Genomic DNA, 15,374 nt, shown 5'->3' on the forward strand with positions numbered 1-15,374 from the left:
GAGTTTGATTTAGTCCAGTATAACTTGATTAGTCACTGCTCACATGACATTATCTCAATAAAATTTGCAGTCTTTTTCTTGATCCTTTTTCAAAAACAAATTATGTCAGAGTATAGCATTACCTTACAGAGATGCAACTAATCGTCGGACCTGTCGGCCCGAGGGGGCAGAAATTGAGCAGGTCTGGCAAATTGGGCTTTTGTGCAAGACCTAATGACCGGCAGACAGTTCTCTAAGATTTTAGAAAGATTTAGCATTTTTGGTGCTAACCTATTAGTGGGGAATTGAAATTTGCCTTGTTGAAAATTTATTAATTAAAGTTAGTGTGTTTGCTTTAGATGATTCAAACATCAATGATTTGTAGGTCAACTTTCGAGGTAAACAATGGGGATACATGAGATTGGGGAGAGAAACGGCAGTTTTCATTCTTTCTGTAACTGTATTGCAAATCTTCTTCCAATAAAGGAGCACCTCAATTGATGAGTAATTATCCACCAAAATAAAAGTTAATGTATCTGAACACTTAAAATGTGACATTTATTATATGAAAAGTAGTCTTCCATTAAAACAAAATTTTGTGTACCAACATAATGGTAAAAAAATTATAAAATTTTCAAATGTTGCTTTTTGAAGTTTAAACATATTTGTTCATTCAATTTACAAATACATCAAAATATACAAGGATAACAAAAAGTAAGATCTGGAAACAAGCTGCACACAACTTATATCAATCTGATTGATTTTTTGTAAGTACATGTATTGCTGTGATGAGAGTTGTAACTGGGAACTTTAAAGAGGGGAATTTAAAACTGAATTGACTTTTCAGTCCTCACTTTCCTGAGAAAGTTGTAATCAATTAAAAATCTTAGAGAACTGTCAAAAAAAATGGAGAATGGCCCTAGTCTGCAGTTCAGTGGTACACAATAAAAAAAATTAAAAATATATTGTTGTAATTATTAAATAAAAGAACTCAATTGAATTTTAGATATTTTCTAAAAACAATCCACCAAAGCAGCTGTCACTGTAAAGACATCCTATCTTCGTTCTCTTACTGTATAAAAAGCTGATATAAAAAAATGTAGGTCTGGCAAAAAATTGATGGGTCTGACAAAACTTGCTACCCTGTAGGCCCCAATGTCTGACAGAAAAAAAAACTGTTTGCATCTCTGACCTTAAAGCCCAACCTCTGACCATGCCTACAAGATATTCATGTGTACACTGTATAAAACCTACCCTTTTCATCGGAGATCTGTATGTATTTCCTCTATCTGTAAAATAAATCATATTTACATAATGTAATTAAAATTTGTAAATACTGCCATGAAATGATTAAAATGTAGATACATTGTTGCTGTTAGGTGTAATCATTTATGTGTATTGTGCAAATATGCAAATTTGGTTGAAGATGAACAACATTTTATCATTAGTGGTCCAGCATACAATGATAATAGAGAAATATTCTTCAAGAAGATAAACAATATTTGTCATAACTTTTCAGATCTCTCAAATGATGCAAAATTTGTTTTGTTATTTATTTACTAATGAAAATTTGTCTGTCCAAAAATATTAAGGAATCATGTTATTAAATGTCTAGATGTTAGACGAGGCACATAAATTAACAAACATAAAAACAATGATCATTGTAATGATTTTATGGTTCTAGTCCTGCCAGGAATAAAATGTACATAAGATGACGAAATATATGTAGCTTTATAACTATATGAACATTTAATATTTCATTTCAATGTTAACTTATTTTTTCTCTTTTTTTTTTCAAAATCAAAGCATATTGTTTTGTGTGCATAAATGTCATGATGCCCATCAAGGGCCCTTAATTGGAACAATAAATATTCTTATTCTTTATAAACATGTATGTTACTTATCTGTTATTTCATTTTTCATCAAAACTCATTAAATAATGCAGACTTACTGGGCAAACATATTATTCAGTGGTTGTCGTTTGTTGCTGTATATCATATTTGCTTTTTGTTTATTGTTTTGTACATAAATCAGGACATTAGTTTACTAGTTTACTAGTTTGAATTATTTTACTTTTGTCATTTCAAGGAATTATTTTGTAACAGAATTTGGCCATCCAGTGATCTCCCTAGGCCGTTTTAGCTGCCGCGACACTATAATTTTTACAATAATAACTACACGCACAAATGGCACAGCTGACAGAATAATAATGATCCCTTAAGGGAAAACTGTGCATTCCACACGCATTAACAGACTATTTGTTAGATCTCCTTGCTAAATGTATTTATTTCTATGTAAATACATTGTTTAAATTTACTGATTAAATTAGCTTAACTTTGTTAAATCAGTGTTCTCAATAAGTTTTTGAATAAGAGGAAGAAAAATAAAAGTAGGAGGGGATGAGCTCGAAAATTTAGAAAATCTAAGATTGCAGGAGGTGGTATTACCGTAACTGGGCTGTTCTGAGTAGATTTTGACCTCTTATTCTTCATTTTAATTTGTCATAAGTGGGCTATTCCAGAATTGATTGTGTGGGGAGGGCAGTGATCGGGAAGGACGTGCGCCTTGCGCTTATCAACCAGAAATGGCGCATAGAGTGACAAATGTAAGCGCCCGCGTGGCGCATGATATTTTTCACTTCGTTTTGAAACGTTGAGATATCGACAAATGGATTTCCGATCGTATTTCGTGCCGCCATGTGTGAGTACACAACTGTGGAAAATTGGCTAGTAAAGGCGAGAATTCTTCTCTAATTATAATCTTTTAAGTGAGCTTGCTATTATTTCGATTGAAAAATCCAAAAGCCTTTTTATGAATAGCATAGTATTTGTCTCCATAAAAGGGGCTTAACTGTCCTTGTCAATTTTTTTGGTCTTTGGCTTGTTTTGACATTTTGTAAACATGCCTTCAGCGAATTGTAACAGTTGTTGTTGTGTCTTATCAATTAACATTGCTCTCTACTGTTATTCTTGTCATCGTGATGAAGTAATAATAATACAAGTGCAGAGGAAATGCCAGAAACGTCCTCTAATACAGAACGTCTGGAATAAGTATCATATGGTATCGACGAAGACCCAAATTTAATGTAAAAAAAAAACATGAACATGAACAAGGGAACGGTACCAGTTTTAACATTGTAAATAAAGGTTATCGTAAATATTGCCCGGTTTGGAAGAAGTTATTGTATATTCATTGAAATTGAAATTACAAAATTACAGGAACAATATCCATGATATTAATTAGAATCATACTTGTAAGTACAGTGAAATATACACTTTTTTTATTTTTATTTTATTGTAAACGAATGGCCCACTCATTTGACAACATGGCCCATTAAATTTATTTTTTGGGGGCCCTGGGCCCATAGAGAAAAAACCTTTCCAGATCACTGGGAGGGAAAGGCACTTTTTATTTGAATAACATTTGAATTCATTTTTCTTTAACTTTTAAGTTTTGATTTGGAAAATATGTGTAGTAGCCCATGCATTTTTTTTTTTTATTAATGTGCTTTCCCCCTCCCCCATACATCCATTCCTTATAATTGTGTCTTCTCTTCATATTATTTCTTAGTGTCTTGTATTATAGTTTCAAATGGATTTCATTAAAAACATTAATTAATGCTTTATTCAGTCATTCAAAATCTGGTAAGATTTATATTTAGAGGAAACCAGAGTTGCCTGAGGAAACTGTCAACCTGCAGTAAGCAACTGACAAAATATGGCTAGAAAAATAATAAACTTTAAATCTAGGAAATAGTGTCAACAGTTTTATCAGGTTACACTCAATCCTCTCTGTTGGTCAGAGGGTACAAGTTAAATCGACACCTATAGAAAAAGTCAAATCAGCATCTGATCAAATATGCACCTATTTCAAAGTAATTTCGGCATTTAGTTGGTCAGTTCAGCACCAAATAATATTTTGCATCTGTTTTCTGCTTTTTAATTATTTAGAATCAAAGCCTTAAAGGCTGTAAAAGCAATTGCTGCCATGTTAATGTTTTGGGGACTTTTTCATCCCCATATACATTACATGTATATAAGAATTAAACCTGACAGGAGTGTTGTCTAGTGAGAAGTAAGAAGGTTTTAACTTTATATCAATAAAAGACTTTAGCAGAAAGTCATTTTTGATATGTTTTATATTTCACAAGGAGACAACACGTTTACCAGGCTAAAGTTGGGGTCAAATTTACATGTGCTGAAACGTATAACTCAAAAAGAAATTATCCCCTGGTAGTGTTTGTAACTGGACAATAATAACGGGAAAGAAATAAAATATATTATAAGACATAAACATGTAAAAAATAAATATATATTTCAGCTTACTAAAAATATTTTCATAATGTTACTTTGTCTGCATTTCTTAAAACTAAGTCCAAAACATTATTGCTCAGTTGATATGTGTCATCCTCATGCAGTATGAGATAACTATAATTCTCATGCAATCCCGAAAAGGGGGGTCATCACAGACAAACATGACAATAAACGTCATTATACGAACAAGAACAAACAGCTCTTCGTTGCTTTGATAATTATCAATTTTCAGGAAACATTGCGAAAAATGATCTTCAATATTTCGAAAACATGTGAAATAAAATTGCAAACACGGTGGACCGTCGAGTGTCAACACACGTAGTAGACTCGTCCACTGGAAAGACGAGGATAATCGTTCCATCATTTGTCATGCATACCCAGTTTTGATTATGATATCCAAAAGGACGTACTTTTTTTCAATCTATGAAACTAGAAAATTCCAAATTGTAAATATCTCCTCATCTGGACTTGGCATCTATCACGTTTTGACGGGTCCATTTCATTAGTAAGGTGATCGATAAATCTTACGGAGTTATATGACAAAAAAGGAAAACGAACTTATTGTTATGTGTTTTTAACAAGGGTTTCGTTCCGCTAAATTATTTGCGCAAACAAATCAACAAAATAGGTCAGTTAAGTTTGTCTATTTTTAGATTACAGGTAATCATTTGACACTACGTATAACCTGTGTAGTGATTTTGATTTTACGATAAATTTATGAATGAACGATAATTTTATGAATGAACAAGAGCACCTGACCTCTTTCTTAGAGAAACACCAATTAAACATATAAAACCGTATTTAATAAGAGATAATTCAGTAAAATTTTCAATACTAAATCAACAACTGAAATGATTCGATATTTTGTTGAAACGTCGTACGAAAGGAGAACGGAATCGCAGGTACAAAAATGCACTTTTTTTCAAACGGACTTCTATGTTTTTTGATAGCCAAACAGTTGTCCCCCTTAATACAAAAATACATCTACAAGAACATATGCTGAAACCTCTTAAATCCACTAACGTTTTTCAAAAGTTTCAAGCTATGTATTGCATTAGAAAACATACATAGGTGTTTAAGAATGACAGACCAGGAGCCTGTTTAACAAAATACTATGGCTTGATCTGGGCGGAGTCTCTGATTTGCGTCACAAAGATGGCCATACGCGATGGCATAAAAGCAATTGCTTTAAAAAAAATTGGGTTGGATTTTATTTTGTTCAGTACATTGTTAACAATAATCTTGTTATTAAGAAGTAAATTGTTTGAAGTTTTTTTAAAACTCCTACATGTATGACTGATGTTTTGATTTGATTTGTTTTTTTTCAATTAATTAATTAATAACTTATATCAATTAAATAATTAACATTTGTTGTTTTAACTCTATACTGGTAGTTATTGGTGTTTTTTCCTCAAAAACCTAAATAACAAACAATGAAGCCTTTACCCAAGCTATTGTCATGATTGTTTAATCATGAAAAAAAATAAGAAGCAATAAAAGGGCAAGCTTTATATGAGTCCCTGTCATCAATATCAACTGGTTAAAACATGCATAATAAATATTCAATACCTTGAATATATATATAGTTGCCCAAAGAAAATACACAAACAAAATATATTTATCTTTTACTTGACTAGGTGCCGAATTGAGTATAGCGAGTGCCGATTTAACCACAGATGCGGACTGATTTCACTGTGTTTTACTATACTTCATACTCCGTCGATTATACAATCAGAGTTCTTGAAAATGGTCGGTCCTGTCGGTCAAAATGAGGCTCGGACCAGTATTTTGAAGTCTAGTGCCGGTCCCGATGACCGATGTTAAAACGGCCGTTGTAGTGCATATTTCGGCACTTTTTTACATCGGTTATTAGATGTACCGCAACTGTTTCCAATAAGTGTTTACATCGGTTATCAGATGTACCCACTGCCAATTTCCGGTACTGGTTTAAGGATTTATTATAAACAAACCAAAGCGGCTATCTACACGTGGCCTACTAAATTTGTTCATAGAGCCATCCCTGGCAAACAATCGGCGATTGAACCCTACAATGGAGCAAACAAATACTGTAACAGCCGAGAAAGTGATTCAGATGATGAAATGAATAGTGAATATGACTTTAAATAAGAACAATCAGAAGACCTGAACTGGTCCTTCATTGTTAATTTGCCTGTGGATGCGAAGAATAAAACTAATATTAATAAAGTTATTTTTCGATAAAATATGTAATTAATTTAATTTCAGGATAAAATTGACAGATTTTGTAGGACTGGCTAAAATTTTGTAGGACTGACAAATAATCATGCTTTGTAGGTCCCATGACCGACGGGTCAAAATAAGTTTTTGCGAACTCTGTACAATAAGATACGTGTCAGACATTTTCTCTTGTACAGTCGAAATTTTACGGGAAATACACCTAAATTATGCTATTTGTCCGCCATAGGCATTGCTGGACACCTCAAAGGCTCCTGTAAAAAATGTCTGATGCCACAAAGGAAACACGATTGTTATGTGACGTCAATAGTTCAAGTGTCACAGATTCCCAAATAGCGATAAGGTGTAACAGTCCAAGCTATGGCCCCCAAAAATCTTTCATTACGGCAGCTATACAACTCCATGCTTGTGAAAATTTACCAAAACAAATACCATAAATATAAACTCCGTGTCATTTAATGAGAAGACCCATCTGGTGTTTTGGACGTAAATAAAACATTTTTACAGTTTTATGTTGTGGAAAAAAAATTGCCTATAATTGGTATGATTTTCTTGTTCAGATTTTATAAGTATCTATTTGTATCCTCTGAATTGATTTTGAGATTATCATGAACGTTGACATTTATATGTGCATGATTTAGTTGTTTTAGTTGTGACATTTGCTTAAACTAATTTAAACTTTGTTCCATTTTAAACTCACTTTCTGAATCATCCGCCATGTTTGTGTCGCGCCTCTTTTTGAATTTAAAAAGGGGATCTAACTCAAATTTCCCGCGAAAAAAGACACACTGTAGTTGTTTCACCACAGACATATATACACATGTGTATATTATATGTCTCTCGTTTCACCTATCCTGAGACATTTCTTACCTATCGAAAATTACCGTATTATTTCATACAAAAACACATGTTTAATACAAATTCTATTCAACCTATTTCTTGTCCGAATTCAATGATTTTTTTCTTCATAAAATACTTGCAATAATTATGAAATATATTAAGAATTCGTATTTTAAGGGAAATGACTGTTTAAAGACAAATATGAATTCCTGCACGAAAAAAATCACATGGATATATATAGGAAAAATTAACACTTGTATACAAATAATGATTTTTCTAGTAATGACATGTCATAAAAATATTTCATAATAAGCTTAAAAACTGTACACATTTATGAGTTTAACATTAAAAATTTCATCAACATGAATAGGACCTCAAATTAGTGTTCGAAAATGTTTTAAAAAAAATGTGTTTTTATTTGAAATAATAGGTGAATTTCCAATAGGTGAAACCAGAGACATATAATATATTTTTCGCTCGGTGGTAAAACACTTTTAAAGTAAGACTCTATCAATCGTCGGTAATACACAGAAAATTTCGTCGGCCCTTCGCCTTCATCAACGCGACACAACCACAGGGACTCGGCTGGCAGATACATGTTTACAAGTAAGTATAGTGAGTAAATGTTATAAAGAGTTGGCAAATCTTCCGCTTAACGGTAAATCCCTTCAACGTTGGAGCACACACAGCGGACTGTATTTTAAAATTTATCGCAAACGGATTAAAATTAACATATGCACATTAATTTAATCCAGAGACATATACTATATATGTCTCTGACTAATCCAAAGTTAATATGTACAATAGAAATCATCATTGGCACATAAATGATTAATTACAGTAATGTACATATTTCATACACGTAGCACTCATATTCATCGGGTGTTAAAAGCAATGTCAAGCTTAATAAGATTAGAGGCACATGATGGAAAAATAATATAACTGTATTATATGACTCTGGTAAATCTAAGAACTGCTTAAATAACTTGAAAGTGGTTAAGAATTTAAATTCGCCATTCACATATAAAAGCAACGGAATATAAGTTTAAAAGATCCATATTGGGCACATATTATTAGTAGATAGGGTTAGCTATTTTCATCATTTCTTAAAAGAAATTGTCTATATTTGCACAGTAAATAGTTAATCATATTATAGCCTAAAAGATCTTCTGTACGCAAATTCCTATGTCACGGCTTTTAGTTATTGCATATTAGTGAAACTAGCTATATATATATATTATGCAAAAACGCTTCAAAGATAAGCACATGCATAATAATTTAGAACAAAGGCATACGCGATGAGGTTAGATAGCAATTTTTAAAACTCACAACAAGCAGAAAGCAGGATGTATATTTTATTGATCATTGTAATTGTAATTTGTTTTTCGTATTTTCCTTTCTATTCTTATTAAATGGTTAACGTTGACACTAAAATATGCCTTGTTTACTATAAATGTACACAAGGATGTGCAGTATAGTATGCTATTTATGAAAATATCGGATTTCTCTAGCATATGAAAATTTTTATTGATACAAGTCTGTTAAGAAGTGGTATGTGTTGTAGTAGGCAGTAGGCAAATCGTTCCGAATTATTCTGCTTATGACAAGAGTATGCCCGGACGAAAAGTGTTAGACCTAGTGTTTTCAGCTATAATATTTAATTAGATTTTAATTCTTTGAACAGTTCAAAATTTCTTAGATTTATTTGTGTATAAACCGTGAATAAATTGATCCAAGCTCTTATAACGATGTAAACTTTTAGAAAATCTTACCTGGCTACAAAATAATTGTCCATTTGATATAGAACTTTTAACCCCAGGAGAAAAATGAAAATATCTTTAACAATTCAATTCAATTCAATACTTTATTAAAGTCTCATCTCTCAATTATATATAATACAACATTACATTTAGTGTAAAAATATAAAGATATAAAAAGAGAGCCATTCTGTACAGAATTATAAGAGACTATAACATCAAAAACATTATAGAAAATTCGTCTATTATAAAACATATTTATAAGAACATTATTTACAGTATAAAACATTTCTACGTCTATCTAAAATAAGACAACAGGCTTTGGCACAGCTACGAATCAAATTAATATCTGTAAATAAAAACATTAATTTCTGTTTATCATCAAAAAACATAAAATCACTATTTAAATGTATTGCTTCATCAAATATTTTTTTTCTAAAATCGTCATATAAAGGACACGATAAAATAACATAGGCTTCATCTTCTAAAATATCCTTACAATTATCACAGACTCGATCTTCTAAAAGTAATTTTTCAAATCTCCCCTTTTCGATTCTTACTGGTGCTACACCACAACGAAATTTGTCAAAAGAATTCCTTTGCGAAAATGGCATTGGAATTTTACAATAAGTTTCTGTTTCATAACTGTTCTTAAATAAACTATATGTTCGAAGTTTGTTTCCACCTTTACCAGATAAAGCTTTCTCTGACTGTAAATTGCATTGCCACTGTTCAACATTTTAGACATAATAGTATGCACAACTGAGGTACTATCAACATATTCTGTAATGATACACAACTGTTCTGCATTACACTCAGAAAATGTTTTCCTTAACATGTGTTTGAATATGTTAGAGGGTCGAATAGATTCCTTATTGTTTAGATAGTAAAACATGATCACACACACATCATCATCTAAGTTCAGTTTTTTTTTGTATTTTATTTTTGTTCTTTATGTTTTTGTTTTTTGTTTTTTGTTTTTGTTTTTCTTGTTGTTTTGTTTTTGTTTTTGTTTTTATTAATTTATTTCCATGTTGTTTTTTGTGTTCTATTTTTTCTTCTTCTTCTTTTGTGCCACTTATTTTTTCTGTCCAATTTATACAAATGATGAAATAATATGTAATGTATGCATGCTCTTATATATTGTATTGTTAAATATGTTAAATGGAAAAGACTTCATAAGTCTGTTTGACTTGTGTCTCACCCAATTTGTGTTTATGCAAATAAAATATGTCTAAACTAAACTAAACTGAACTACCCATGTTATTTTTGAGATGTACCATTTTCGCCAAATATTATTTTTCAAATAAATGTCTAAAATTCCACCCAACGCTAGAAGCAGTAATTAAAAACCAGAAGCATTTCATAAGTACTACAACTGTTTTATTCATTCCACCCATCCATGCATGTTTGTATTTTTGGACAATATTTTAAAATGTAAAGTCAATTGTTCAAAAGTATCAGAAGTATACGAGAGGAGAACTCAGTAGTATAGAGATTATGTTTGTGTCAAGAGTTATAAATTCCAGCCTTAAATATGATATTTGTCTGACTACATGTAAATAAAATGTGTTAATCAAAATGTGCTATATATGTTAATGACTTTAACTCCACCTGTTTAAACTATCGGTCCAGTTAGCCCAGGAGGCGTGAACTCCCTTTTTTAAATGGCACAAAAGGACACATTTATGACGCGAACGGATTTCTCCTAATTACTTTTGACATAATATCAATGGAACAAATTTAATAAAAAAGATAATTACTCGAGTTATTTTTCTTTGAATGTTGCGTTTACATTTTTGTTTTAATATTGGGGGCATTATTAGTACATGTACAAGGAACTTGACGTGGAGACGCAACTATAGAGAAAAATTACAATACAACCGAACCCTGCGTGATACAAGACAAGAAAACAGCAGTACTTTTCAAATTATAACTGTCAGATCCAACATAGCATTACGAATGGCTACGAATAATCGTTAGAAATTCAAACCAGCTTATTCCACATATGTGCATCAACAGTGTTGACAGACGTTAATAGCCACTCAACTTGCGAGGCAAACTGCAGCTCACTATGTTAACTATACAATGAGATCCCACACCGGTTCGTCCTATTGGTATTAATATGCCAGGTAGCTACATGTTATCATAACCAGGCACATCCACCACAAAGTCAAGTACCAACATATTCAAGCTTGAATACTAGTACTCCACAACAACATGGACATTTAATCATCATAATGTTTATCAGCCAAGTAATTCAAATATGGACTACAACAGACCTGCCAAAACCTTTCAACTGAATATTTGTATGCATCCATCCAACTACAACAAACGTGGAGAAGTATACAATGGATAACCGTAAGTCGAAATACAAAACTATCAACCACTATCAACCAATTATCAGCGTAATAACTACTCCAGTTATCAATCTTTATACAACACCACTTTGACTCCTGAGCATCGCCAGTCATACCAATCATTTGTGTGTCTTCACAGCCACTATGCAAACAAACTAAATTTCAGAGTCAAAATTTCTGCACCATGCAATAGTCCGAATACAGTTTCAGAAAGCAATCGGCGTCTGAACACAAAGAAAGCAACAGAATTAAGCCATTGAACACTCTACGTTAGCTCCAATCACATACATCACAAATCACAACAAAGACAGCACTACATACAAAAGAAAGAACAAGGATTAAAGAAATGGATCGCTAAAATGGTAGAAGCACATGAAAACCAACAGCATTTTTTAAGCCTCAAGACAATTTCTCAACATAAAAATCCGATAGCACCAGAGGGCTCTTTTCACAAAAAATCTTATGATAAAAATTGATCGTAAGATATACGGAAATATGAAAAAACTAGACGAAGGAAACAACAGAATTATAACCGTCGAAAAAGTTAAAAACTATTTTGCATAATCAATGCATACCTACGATTGAAACGGGATCTGCTTGTAACTTTCCTGAGCCCCTGAGATAACCACCAGTTGTACTGAGGTTCGTGTATCTCAGTCTTTAGTTTTCTATGTAGTGCTTTGTGAACTTGTTTGTCTTTTCGTGATCTTTCACATTTTGCCATGACTTGAGTTTTGAATGTCCTCGTGGTATCTACCGCCTCCTTTTTACTCCATATTTGACCATGATTATCAAGAAATTTGTCAAGTCTAATGACCTGCAACATCAAAAGAAAATGCATGACCAACCAACCTTTTCTCCCACCGTAAACAAACAACATTCTGTAGAATTATGACAGGATCAAGCAAACGGATGAACCCAACTACAACTGGGGGTTATCTCAGGAGCTCCGGAAGGGTAAGCAGAACCTGTATGCATTGATTAGGCAAAAACACAACATGCTCATACTTGACCTGACAGAAAACGAAACAGATAAAAACACATATAATAAACGTCAAGTCTAAAAAAAACCAATACAGTACCCGGCACACCTTTTTGTTCTACAATAGAGGGATTTATTTAAACTATGTTTGTTTTTTTTTGTGTGTTGTGTGGACGTTACCTGGTGATAGTGACAACTTTATACTTTTTTTACTTAGTTAAAATACTAGTTGGAGTGCAACTAGCAACAAACTGCAATGGTAGCAAGCACTAATTCTTAGCTGATAATACACCCGTCTTGTCAATACCAATCGTATGCACATACGTTTTATTTTGATATTATACAGTGCTGTCACAATAGAAGACACATTTCAGTGTTGACTGAGAGAAAGTTTAATGTAGATTCTGTAGATCCCAAAAAACATTTTATTAAAATCAAATATGTCAATAAAGGTTTTTGATTTTGTATATATTGCCGGTATTTTTAATGATCATTCTGTTAAAGAACAAATTCCTGGCTATTTTGATAATACTGAACTCCCTCTTATTTGTTATGTTTTACAAAAAATCTACCCGGAAATATGTGTTTAATTACAGCGAAGTGTGTAAAGACGTTAATTTCAGTGACAATACACCTACGTCATGAAATTGCAGTAATTCCGAATACATTTATGGCCCCAGTTCCTATGTTATAACAGGAGACCTTAACATCGTTCGTGACCGAGAGTTGAAATCATTCCTCAGTAAAGGACATAAATATCGTCCCCCGTCAATTATTAATTGGAATGAGTGTCGTAACATCATCCACGACTCACTCCGTACTTACTGCTCTAAAGGAATAAAACGAGAAAAGCTGACAAGAAATCATTAGATTCTTTTTTTAATTCGATAATGAACATAGTTGATATACGTATTCAACATTTTAAAGAACATTTTACTCCTAACAACAACCATTATAGCCCAATTTCTCGTATCAAACATAAGCTAAAAGAACTCGCCAAGGAATTTGTTTTTGTCCCGGCTGATTAGGCTGCTAACAATATCATTATTGTTTGACGTAAATTTTACATTGAGGTTCTAAAAAAGGAAATCACGAATTCACCAACATTCCAACTGAGTCCATTTTCGGAAAATGACATCTGTAACAAACATTATCTTTTAGCTACCTCTTTACAAGCAGAACCAAATACAATGAAAGTTCCAACTATGTACTGGCTTCCGAAGCTGCACAAATAGATTTATTTCGTCTTCAAGCCATTGTTCCACTACTAAACCATCTATTCTACTTACTAGTACACTTGGTACAATCAAAAACCTGGTAATAAATTGTTACCATAAGCCCTTTGAAAATAGTGGAATTAATTACTTTTGGAGTGTCAAAAATTCGTTGGAAGTACTTGATAAATTGCATGCTTATATTGATGATTTTGAATCTGTTCAAAGTTTTGATTTTTCTACCCTATATACCACTTTGCCTCATAATCTTATTAAGAAAAAATGCACACACCTGATTAAATGGGCATTTAAAAAGTCGGAATGCGAATATATATGTTCGAACTCTTTTAGGTCATTTTTCAGTAACAACAAACAAAAGAACTATGTCAATTGGACCTGCTTCGATACCATAAATGAACTTGAATATTTACTAGATAACATTTTTGTTCGCTATGGAGATTCCGTATATCGTCAGGTTATCGGAATTCCCATGGGAACTAACTGTGCACCACTTATTGCGGACCTGTTTCTGTATTGTTATGAGTTACAATTTATGACTAAAATCAGCAAAGACCCATCGAAACAACATCTGATTAAAAAATTTGATAACACTTTTAAATATTTAGATGATATATTGTCTCTCAATAATGACGACTTCAGTATGTACACTAAAGAGATTTATCCTGCCGAACTGACTTTAAATAAAGCTAATACTAACAATGAACACTGCCCTTTCCTGGATCTTGATATTTTTATCTTTCACGGGAAGCTTAATACCAAAATTTATAATAAAAGAGATGATTTTTCATTTCCTATTGTTAATTATCCATTTTTATATGGTGACGTTCCCTTGTCACCATCTTATGGTGTTTATATATCTCAACTTGTTCGATTCGCTCGTGTATGTAACAACGTATTTGATTTCAACGAAAGAAATCTCTGTATTACTGAAAAATTATTACACCAGGGTTTTCGATATTACAAATTAGTCAAAACATTTACTAAATTTTATCATCGGTACAAGGACATCATTCGTAAATATAAATCAACATGCAGACATCTTATATGTTGGGGTATTTCACATCCAATATTTTATGGTAATAGTCTTTACAAAGCACAAAAATGTCGGCATTCACATCAAAAGCTAACCAAACCTTTAAACATACTTATTCGGAAGGGATATAGTTACGATACTGTTGTCAGGTCATTACGGATTGCATATTTTGGTATTAATATTGATTCACTCATAGGGTTTTTGCATCGGAAATAAACACATTTATTCTAAAACCAGTTGTTGGCATGATACGGGTTATGTTCTTCTCATATATTTCATGATGGTATGATGCTAAACCCCTGACGGAAGGGATTGTACTTGATTTTCATATGATGAAGACATAATCTTTCAATCAGTTTAATTGAGGTCTGGAGCTGGCATGTCAGTAACTGCTAGTAGTCCTTTGTTAGTTTATGTATCATTGTCATTTTGCTTAGTTTCTTTTGTTACCTATTCTGACATCGGACTTCTTTTAAACTGAGTTTTACTGAGCGTATTGCTATGTGTTTCTTTATTCTACATTGGCTAGAGGTATAGGGTGAGGGTTGAAATCTCACAGAACATGTTTAACCCCGCCGCATTTTTGCGCCTGTCCCAAGTCAGGAGCCTCTGGCCTTTGTTAGTCTTGTATGTTTTTTTTTTAATTTTAGTTCCTTTATAT

At 32.4% G+C, this 15,374-nt stretch overlaps 1 protein-coding gene across 3 annotated transcripts in view; it reads right to left on the minus strand.

The window, feature by feature from the left end:
• Positions 1-7,232, minus strand: part of LOC127704975 (protein lin-9 homolog) — a 35,598-nt gene extending 28,366 nt beyond the window's left edge. For all 3 annotated transcript variants that reach the window (XM_052209220.1, XM_052209219.1, XM_052209218.1), the window contains exons 1-2: positions 7,207-7,232; positions 1,234-1,268 (exon numbers count right to left, since the gene is read on the minus strand). In XM_052209220.1, coding sequence (XP_052065180.1) covers positions 1,234-1,268; positions 7,207-7,225 — 54 coding nt within the window. In that variant the 5' untranslated portion in view covers positions 7,226-7,232. The remainder of the gene's footprint in view (positions 1-1,233; positions 1,269-7,206) is intronic.
• Positions 7,233-15,374: the final 8,142 nt, after the last annotated feature.

This window comes from Mytilus californianus, unplaced genomic scaffold (assembly GCF_021869535.1).
Source record: "Mytilus californianus isolate M0D057914Y unplaced genomic scaffold, xbMytCali1.0.p SCAF_6, whole genome shotgun sequence".
Classification (NCBI taxonomy): Eukaryota; Metazoa; Mollusca; class Bivalvia; order Mytilida; family Mytilidae; genus Mytilus; species Mytilus californianus.